We start from the raw sequence: 11,287 nt of genomic DNA on the forward strand, positions 1-11,287 counted from the left end.
TTATTGATATTATTGATAGTTATTCAGCTAATTTTATCAAGTAAGTTTATGATAATTCTATTTATTCCGGAGAATAATATCTAATTTTTAGCGCGTAACATAGACGAGTAAGACGGGTTTTTAGATAATTTTTCTCATTGGCAGAATGTCTGATAGTGAAGTTGAATGCATGGTACTCTCTGAAAGTGGATCAGAGAGCTACGTACCAAGCATCGACGACTCCAGTAGCTCTGGATCTGATACCTCTAGCACCGCTAGAAATTGGTGCGAAGCGGATGCTCAAAGATATCCGACGCCTCCTCCACGGTTTCCATTCACTGGGACTCCTGGATGTCGGTTTTCTACAACAGAAGTAATAGAACCGTTAGATTATTTCAAATTATTTTTCGATGACGAACTGGTGGATCATATAACAACAGAAACGAATAGATACGCCCTTACGAAGCCACAGACATCCAGGAGCCAGTGGGACACTGTATCAATACAGGAAATGTATATGTTTTTTTGTGTAGTAATATTACAAGGTATTATTCATAAACCGGATGAGAGGATGTATTGGACCACGAACGAAACACTTTCCACTCCAAGTTTTCGAAGATTAATGTCTAGAAATCGTTTTTTGGCAATAAAACAAAATTTGCATTTTACAGATAATCAAAATTATAATCCGCGAACTCATCCAAACCCTAAACTTAATAAAATTTGGCCAATAGTTCAAAATTTATGTTCAAAATTTTCGCGTCTCTACGTCCCTGAAAGGGATATAGTGGTGGATGAGAGTTTATTGTTATTCAAAGGACGTCTTTCGTGGAGACAATACATGCCTCTCAAACGGTCTCGTTTCGGTGTGAAATTCTACATGTTATGTGAGTCCTCATCTGGATATTTATATAACTTTATTATATATACAGGAAAAAATACAGTTTTTAACAATAAATATAAGGATATGCCAGTTACTTCTAAAATAGTTTTATCATTAGCGGACTCGTTGTTAGGCAAGGGCTATTGTCTAACAACAGATAATTTTTATTCTTCCCCACATTTAGCTGATTATCTAGTTACGTGCCAAACAGATTTCTATGGAACTGTGCGGACGAACAGACAACAGGTCCCGGCTGAGATTCGAAATAAAAAATTGAAAAAGGGAGAAACAGTGGCGATGCAGAGAGGTAAAGTGATGATTATGAAGTGGCAAGATAAAAGAGCCGTCACTTTACTCTCTACGGTCCACAATCCAGCCATGGTCAGCAAAACAACACATGCCGGTAAAATAGTTATAAAGCCACAGGTTGTTGTCGACTATAACGACACAATGGGAGGTGTTGACCTTTTAGATCAGCATCTTCGAGATTATCCAGTGGCAAGAAAAAGAGGGAAGAAATTTTACAAAAAAGTTTTTTTTCATTTAATAGATATTAGTATTTTTAATTCGTTTGTATTGTATAAAAAAAATGGTGGCAGTATGGATCATTTAGAATTTAGAATAAATATTGTTGAAAAGATTATACAAGAATATCACACCGAAACGAGGGTTATCAGACATGGTCGTCGGAGAACTTCAGGTCCGAGAACTCCAGGTCCGCTTAGACTGACGGAAAGACATTTCCCGAACCTTCTTCCGGCGACCGACAAAAAAAAATCTCCCGCTAGACGCTGTGCCGTATGTAAAACAAAGCATGACGGTGCAGGGAAAAAAATAAGAAAAGAAACCAGATATTATTGTAAAATTTGTGATGTGCCATTGTGCCCAGCACCCTGTTTTGAGATATACCACACCATGGAGAAATTTTAAACAAAGTTTACTTTTTTTTATATCATAAATTTTCTTACGTCTAATATCAGTATTTTTTGAAAGCTTTCATTATTATCATTGTAAATAATTTAGTAGATATTGTAAATAATAATAAGATATATACTTTTATTCGTAATTTTATGACTTTTATTCACTTTTTTATATTATTTAGTTGTGCAAATGTATCACTTTATATCGCATTGTTATTTTTTATATTTGGTAAATAATCACAGCAAATATATAAAGAATATTGTATTTTATTATTTTTTTCTATGTTTGGTATATTCATAGCCAATTCATAATAATGTATTTTATTATTGTTTGCTACATTCAGTAAATATACAGAGTACATTCACGTATGATAGTATGATATTGTATTTCATAATTATTTTTTACTCTTTTTATTATTTGTAATTATTATTTATTCTTTTTATTATTTGTAATTATTTTTTATTCTTTTTATTATTTGTAATGATTTAAAATATGTCTTTGTCAATAAATTTATTTTCATTTTATGTTTTGTCATGTTTTCGTTTTTAAATTATTTTTAAAGATAAACGACGAATGGCAGCTTTCCAGCATGACAGAAATATTATGCAGAGAAGCCACCGTTTCAGGCTCTGAGGCCCCTGTAAAGTTGGCTATCCATAGGAGAAGGTGCCATTTAGGAACCAATTTTTACAAATTGAAAAAAATTCGAAAAAACAACTTTTTTCAATTCAAATAAATAATATTTTTAATGGTATTGTCAATAGAATATGTCACGAAATTTGATAAATTGTGTATAAGCAGCTTTAACTCTATTAAATTTTGATAATTAAAGATCGAAAAAGTTAACGATAGAGAAGGTCATGTCAAATTCCTGCAAAAGTCGGACTTAATAATTATTATCGAATTATTACGAGACTATTTTTATTTCAACATGTTTTGTATCATGTCTTTCGGACGTTAATGTCGGTAACTTAAATCGCTTACGTGGCCATTACAACCTATCCAACACGAACCATTTTTCAAACATTAATATCAGACCAGTATTAATTAATAGTCGTTGACCATGCACACTTCCGAACAAAGGTTAACGAATATTTTCGGTGGAATTAATTCAATTCTTCTGGCAACAGTCCCTTTTTCTATCGGATTAGCAGCATGGTGTAATTTGAATTAGTATATTACATCATACAAGTTTAATAATCTGCATAAAATATGCTTTAAGTGGTTTTCGAGAGTGTCGAGTTTAAATATTTTGACCGTTATTCGCGAAATTTGAATCGTTGAAGGATTACCTATTGATATGCATCTGGGAATCATACAGTTTATTTCAGTTATCATTAGGAAAAAACATGTTATCTGAAAAAACTTAAGATAAGTTTCAATTGCTATCTGCTTGACAAATGAAATTGTGCCAATTTTTACCGAGTATCATCATAAACATGACAATGATAGGTTGAAATAATTAAACTATGTTATTTGTTTTAATACCTGTTGTTTCATTGTATTTGACTTATAAAACTACAAAGTTTATCTTACGTTAGAGTTTATCGCACTGAGTAACAAATGTAACACATTTTAAAAATATTTTATTCTTCTACTGTACACAATTTCAAGAATCTAGTGATACATGATTTAATAATATATAAATATACAATTTATTAAAAATACCATGTATTATTAAACTTGAAGATCATGGGTACATTTATTTCTAATAACGTTTAATATATTTTGTCTAATTCTTATAATTTAAAGTGTTCTTCTAACAGATTACTTAATAGAAACACCGTAATAACATACGAGGATATCGAATTCTAATAAGGTTTAAGGGTGAAAAAGTAAAGCGCAGGAAGCCAACACAAACATAAACAAACATCTATCATTTTGTCCTGTCTTCTTATGTTGGGAGAGAGCTACTAGCCTATAATATGCAATGGTAGGTTGTAACGTGCGATGTTTTGTAATAAATATTTATATATATATGTAAGTACGTAAGGAATAATGCTTTCCGGGAGGTCTTTTAAAGAAAACTGGCCCCTATTCAAGCGTTACAGACGTGAAGAAAACCCAGGAAACTCCACGTGGCCAGCCCGTTCTGGCCAGGGATTAACCCATCACCGAACTCCCACTGTTCGGGAAACGAAACCGCTTGGCTACTAGTGCAATATCTATCGTCTTTGCGCCGAAACTCCCAGTACTCTCTATAAAAAATGCTGCATTACAGTCAAACAACTATTCTGAAATTAACCTCTGGTACCCTGTAAAAAAATGAATATAAACGGAGATATTCTACAGAAACGGTACATAGAAATCAGATATTTGTCGTAAGGTAGCACTATTTTCTGTATCCCCTCATCAAGGCAGTTTGCCCCTGAAATTTCAACAATTCACGAACTTCATGAATCGATTTCTCACCGGTGTTGAATTGCAGCTTTCCAAACCACACTTTTACTTTTGGAAAGAAATGAAAGTCATTCAGTGCAAAGTTGAGATAATCAAACAACTTTCATTGAATGTGTTCAAGCAATTGCTGTGGGTGAGCGTTTTTGTAAACAAGAACGATGCCCTAGGACAACATGCATTGCCTTCTGTTCTGAGTCGTTGTTCCAAGTTTTCTTACAGTTTCACTGTACACTTGCAAACTAATGGTATCCCAAACTCCATAAAATTTGTCAGTAGCACTCATTTACAGTCTCAAAAATTATAGTGATCATCTCTTTTTGGATAAAGATCGCTTAGAAATAGATAAATTTATTAATTACGAAATATGTTTTTTCCAGAATTGACTGTGCAATTATTTTCTATCTTCAAAATTTTGCTCACTTCAATACACGAAAAAAGTATCGAATGAAGAGCACTGATTACCTGAAAATAACGATATTTTTTAATATTATTTATACCTGACGTATATTTATACTATTAGAAAAAAATACAATTTACTCTTATGGGGAAATCCCGCTTTATATAGAAGAATCCGCCAATGGATATTCCAAGAGGAATCTTTCCAAATCTCTTCATAAAGTCGTTTATCTTTTAAATAAAAATTATAATATCTTAATAAGTATATTATAATTAAATTCCATTCTTTCTTGTCTAACCATTGAGGGTGTATTGTTAAAACGTACGTTTTTCGGGATTAATTCGAAGGCCTCGAATTTTTAGACTATTATTATTACTAAAGCTCAACCAATGCCGAATTATCAGGCTAGCAAATGGCTATAATAATATTAATAATTTAAGATAATTTGGTACAGGCGTTAGGCGCCATCTCTTGCTAAATTTAATAATTAGAATTTTAATTAAATAATTTAAATAAATTTAGGCCTAACTGGAAGAATAGAAACGGCCCGAAGCGGTCTCGAACCCACTGGGTAGCGTAACTGGTAACGTATTTGCACGGATAGCAGAAGTTGCAGGTTCGACTCCCGCTTGGGCCGTTTCTTTTCTTCCAGTTAGGCCTAAATTTATTTAAATTATTTAATTAAAATTCTAATTATTAAATTTAGCAAGAGATGGCGCCTAACGCCTGACTCTAGTACCAAATTATCTTAAATTATTAATATTATAATAGCCATTTGCTAGCCCGATAATTCGGCATTGGTTGAGCTTTATCTATAACGAATTAGTAGTTGTTTGTTTATATTATTATTACTTTAGAACAGAAATATTCTAATAAATGCCTTAATTACACGAGCATTTTCAGAACAATTAAAATCATTTTTTGTGTATTAATAGAAAACAGCTATTACATCTGAAATAATTACCGTGTTCATAGCTATTCGGTGTATTCAATTAATTTTTATACAGGATGATAACAAATGAATTACGGGTCCACCTGTGGTCAAATACATAAAACCACTGAACATTGGTTTTGTCATCTGTTGGAATTTGGCCAACGAATCCGAAAAGTGCACTTTTCTGAGTTTTCATTATGTTCGTAACACTAAAATTCAAGTTAGTTTTCTAAAAAAGACTTACAGGAAACGTACTCTCCGCAGATCTACAAATCGCCCATATGTAGCGTTGCAGTAAGCAAATCAACTAAAGAAGAAGTCAATCATCAGACTTCAAGCAGCTGAATTTAGGAAAATATTTTAGATTCAACAATCAGTAATATATTAGAACTACAAACTTTTACGTAACAACTTTTTTCATTTATTCTCATTTTCCCAATAAAATCTAAATCAAAAACGTGCCAAACCTTTAAAATACTTGTACAACTTGTGCCTTTCCGGTTTACACAAGTTTCATTGCCTATGCGTTAACTTATTCACTTACATTGAATTTGAAGGTCAATGGTAGATTCGCAGAAGAAACCTTTTCAATGCTGATGAAATTATCATACATCAGAAAAAGAAATAATGTTTTTAAATCAATTGTATAAATTAAACTCAAAATCAATTAAATATTAGACTCAAAGCTCATAAACCTAATAATTTATGTAGATTATTGAATTGGAAGACTTCAGATATTGAACTTTATATAATTTAGAAATACCTCTCAAAAAGTATTTTCAAGACAAACCAAGATCAAGATACTGTATAAAGGACACTGATCAACGTATTACAAAATTTCTAAAAGTACAAATTGAACCGCCGTGTAAAATGATGACGCTGGATATAAAATTGATGTACCCATCTATAACATTAGAATTAGTTAAAGAGAACTGAAGTATGTATAACACTCCCAATTACATCGTGCAATTAACTGTATTTGCTTTTAAAACTTGTTTTCCTTTGATATTTCAACACACAGCAGTTTACAGACAAAAATAAAATTGTATCTCGATGTAATAATTTTTTCATCTATAATAATCATACATATTTCTGTTCATTTGGGCCAACAACTGGCCCAAAATTATGAGAAATATGTATGATTATTATGAATGAAAAAATATGAAAATTAACAAGCATATGCTACTATGCGAGATATGTAGATGATATAATAATAAGAATTTATGACTCATAAAAAATTTCAGCATAGGAAGTTGAACAACAATATATTAACTAATAATTTAAACTTCACGTATGAAAAAAGAATTAAATTTCTTAGATATAACTATAAAGAGAAACCGAAAAGTATTACAATTCCGAAACACCTTGTAGTGTTAAGAAATAACTAATTATAAATCGTATTGCCCTATAGACACTTAAGAAGTAATTTCTTAATGGAATTGAGAAAAATACTAACGAAAACTTTGTTGTCAAAAGATACTATATGAGAAGAAACACGATTATTTAGAAAATACTTATTGAACGGATATCCAGAAAATATCTTATGTAAGTGATATGATAATTATGTGATTCATAGTTACAATGTTAAAAACGAAAAAATAAATTGCCGTTATATTTTTTTTTATATATATAAGTTGCCTATATGAAAAATATAAAAGCCGTTTCAATAATATTTCTGTTCGTATTATAGCAAATTGTAAAATACATCATCGAATACGATGAACGTTAGTAATAAAGAAGAAAAAGAACAAATTCAACAACTGGACGACGCAGAAGTTCTATACAAAATGCTGTGTACGTGTCCTTAATTTAAATGTTATATAGAAGAATCAAAGCTAAAACTACAGAAGAGACTTACAGAATACAAAACGGCTGTGCGTTTAAAACACAAAAAATCTCTATGGTGTCAACAATGCAGTATTTTAAATTGTAAAATTGACAAAAATAATATAAAAATTTTCTATAAAGAAAATAATCTTGTTAAACGTCGTACGAAAGAACACTGTAGTATTAAGAAATATAACGGATATCCAATAAATTTGAATACCGGTATGAGTGTCGATGCATATTGGAATATAAAAGCACTTGAAATTTGACATCACTATCCACTGATGAGGCTCGAGTTTGTGCCAACTGTATAAAGGTACCATAGATAAAGTAAAATAAATATATATTTTGATTTATTAGCTGTCTTGTCATAATTTCTGCGAAGTCGGTTTCGACTGAGTGGCTGACCTCGAAAAATTCTTTTACAATTATACGTATACAATTGATTTTATACGATAACCGATCCCATTGCATATTTGTATTTGTGTTTTATATTTTTAATAATTTCGACTTTTAACTGTAGCATTATACAGACTGGTCAGAATTAAACTGATGTTACTCAGACACGCGTACTGCCGACCCAACTGAACTGAATGATACGAACCTCGATATACGTACAATGCACAAGATCACTGAAAAAACACTTAGCAAGGAAAAAAATTAGGTGAAATTTTCACCACGAGGAGAAAATATGATTATGTATTAATAACAATTATAAGAACAGCGGTCAAAATTTTATTACAAAAATAAAATTACATTTTACATATTTATATCGTGTGCTTAATGTAGGATACTTCTGTTTCGACCAAGTTGCAATTGGAAAGCCCCGTTATCAACTGTAGCACATACCTTTTCAATACGCATTTGAAAAAGAGTCGCGCTACACATGCCTTTAGCTCTAATACCGAGTGCACACGCCTGTCATAAACACGACCTTTAAATAACCCCATAGCCGGAAACATATCTTTTCGACTGTACAGCGCCACGAATTTCCCTATTGGTGAAAATTTACAATAATTTTCCGCCCTAAATTTCTTATCTTTTACCCGGTATCAAATTAATTTCTCTTCTCCTAAACATCCTAAACAAGGTCAGGCTTACGCAGCTACTTATAAAGATAAAAAAAAGGCCGATTTCTTAATAATTTACGACAGAATGTCTGATTGGCAGGAATTAAATACTGACAATTAAAGAGAGATGCCGAACACTATTTCTCACAAAATATTAAGCCGTAATGTTAAATCACAATATTTATATACAATTATCAATTTATAAAAATACAAATACTTACCAGAGATGTTAAATGAGCAAGTGCCCGAGACAAAACTATCAGTCCAAACAGAAGAAGTAAGGATATCAATGTAAAACCAATTCTTAATATCAGTTGTAATTTAACGAATAAGATTCCATACCAAACAAAAGACGTTAAGTAAAGACACATCGTGTAAACAAAAGGTAAGAGGGCGTCCCATTGTTCGTTAATCATTGTTAAAGATTCCCAAAGTTCCACGTGTTTTTGCAGTATTTGTTCCAATGTTTCTTGCAGGAAATGATTTTCAATAGTAATTTCAGTTATCTCTTCTGACATCTTTAAGTATCTTTTCTCTACAATAAAGTAAGCTGCCACACACAGGAAAACAAGAGAAACAATCCGGCCACTAAAATAAATATAATACGTAGAATGAACGAAAGACACAAGAAATGCTTCTGTATCAGTTCCATTTTGTATTTTTATTTCCCAGAAACCACGAAATTCTGGGCATTGAAATAATGACAATAAATATAATAAATAATAAAGATAAGAATGATATTGTATACGCTTCAATACGACTGATTATTTTTGATTCTCCTTGATAACTGCTCAATACACAATGACAATATATTTTTTTCCTCTTTAAAAGACTGAAATGCCCGGCAATAGATATCGATAACAATGCGTTAAACACTGACGCTTCTAGCGCATAATCTCCGTATATTTTGATAACTCAAAAAATAAATGTTTATGTTGTGTAATCGTACGAGTGAAAGAAGGGCCATTGCCCAGAAAAATATTTCTATGAAAGAACAATATGCCTTAAAGAAATTCGATCTAAAATGATTCTTTGCCCTTGTTTCCTCTTCCATGCAGGGATTCCAAAAATACAGCCCAAATACTTTAGCTGTATTAAATACGGGAGCTAACATATACGCGATACAATGGTGTTTCTCTCGAAGTGACAGCATTTTTTCTCTTAATAAGACGAATCAATTTTTGTCTACAAAATTCTCTATTTACGTTAAACACTACAGTAGCGACTGATAATGAAAGTCCTGTCGTGTTCCGTTGTAATGTTGTAATATTGATTTTGTTTTAAAAGTTGAAGGCATATTCATTACTTTCTACTTAGTGTGAGTTCTCGATAATTTACAATTAATTAAACTACTCAATGGATTTTTGTCTACTTTTAATAGTTATATTCTATTTTATATGGCTTTATTATACTGTAATGGGCTTCGATATCTTTTCAAAAATTTTAAGTGGAATGCGCACATTGATTTTTTTCCATTCAGTTCATTGAATTTGTACTTTTTTTCGCCATAGAAATATTTAATGGGCTGTTTGATAATAGAAGCTTTTAAAATTGCTCAAATACTTTGCAGTATTTATAGGCGCAGTAATCAGTTTTATTATGAAGTGTTTTTACAATTCCCTACGTATAAGAATACGAAATTTATTATGAATATTGATTTTATATTTTGCTATTAATTTTGTTGATTCGTGTCAAGAATTCGAAATTATCTTTAATGGCATCTGAAAATGATTGCAGTCAAAGCGAAGTTTTATTTGGAAATGACGATTATCTTCTTCCGCATTTACTTCGTTCTGTTATTTATCGTATTTGTCTATTTCTGTTAATTTTTTCATTTTCTCTTGTCATTTCTTTCGCTGTTTTTTAAATTGTTATTTGTTTTTCACTTCTTGTTTTTATTTCTATTTTTACTTTTACGGCAATTATATCTGAAAGAATGGAAGTATCGCAATCGGTCGGAAAAAGTCTTTTAAGGTATTTACATTTTTGTACATGTAGACCTTAAAACGTCGCGAAAACGCAAACAAATTATCTCGATGTATAAATGTTAGTGTGTGGGAGGCCACGATTTTGTTCACTTATTTTAAAGCTGTGCCTTTTGTCGAAATTTTCCGAAATTTTACTGGAAGTTTATAAATATGGGAAATTGATACCACTAAGGTTCAGTGATTAAAAGTCGAAGGGCAGGGAGATATGTGAGCGTCATGTGTCGTCACTCGATTATCATCGGACTTGAAGATTTTACTCGTCATAAGCATTTACAAGTTTTTATAAAACTCGTCTCTACCTCTAAAATTAAGCTTTTTAACATTTCATAATATTTAAGAACGTAAAATTAAAAAAAAAAACATACCGTAACAGACAGCGCCATACGCAAGTTTGAATGTTTTTGCCGGGGAAAGTGACGTAACCGGTTGCTGGATTTTTGACCTGCAATTTTGAAAAAAATATACAGTTATAAATTTCGACTGTCGTTTGTCTGGCTGTCCCTCTGTACGTCTCTCTTAATCACGAGAGCGGTGAAGATAATTAAAATCTGCAACCGGAAGTGGCCCACCAGTGGCCGAGAGGCTCTGTCGCTAAACACTGGGAGTTCAGTCGCAGGTTCGCCTCGCGCTGGAACGGGCTGGTCACGTGGAGTTTTCTCCACGTTTCTAACACCTGAATACAGGCCAGTTTCCCTTACAACAATGGTTCTCAACCTTTTATGTTAATGTAGCTCATTAGTTGTTTCTCAAGTACCCCTTTTATTTTTGTATTTAAATTTTATAATTACTGCGTAAGATGTATACAGCCGTTACAACTGAGCGCCGTAAAAAAACTCTAAGTAACTAACTATATCTAAAAGTAGATTACTTATTTCACGTAAATAATAA

The 11,287-nt window shown here is 31.8% G+C and overlaps 1 protein-coding gene across 1 annotated transcript; it reads left to right on the top strand.

Annotated features, from left to right (window-relative positions):
- The first annotated feature begins 430 nt into the window (after positions 1-430).
- Positions 431-1,792, top strand: LOC136987209 (piggyBac transposable element-derived protein 4-like). The gene has a single exon (XM_067284899.1). It carries the CDS (start codon positions 491-493, stop codon positions 1,790-1,792), a length of 1,302 nt encoding a protein of 433 aa, XP_067141000.1. The 5' UTR covers positions 431-490.
- Positions 1,793-11,287: the final 9,495 nt, after the last annotated feature.

The sequence above is a fragment of the Centruroides vittatus genome, unplaced genomic scaffold (genome assembly GCF_030686945.1).
Source record: "Centruroides vittatus isolate TY-2023 unplaced genomic scaffold, ASM3068694v2 scaffold_149, whole genome shotgun sequence".
In the NCBI taxonomy this organism is placed as follows: Eukaryota; Metazoa; Arthropoda; class Arachnida; order Scorpiones; family Buthidae; genus Centruroides; species Centruroides vittatus.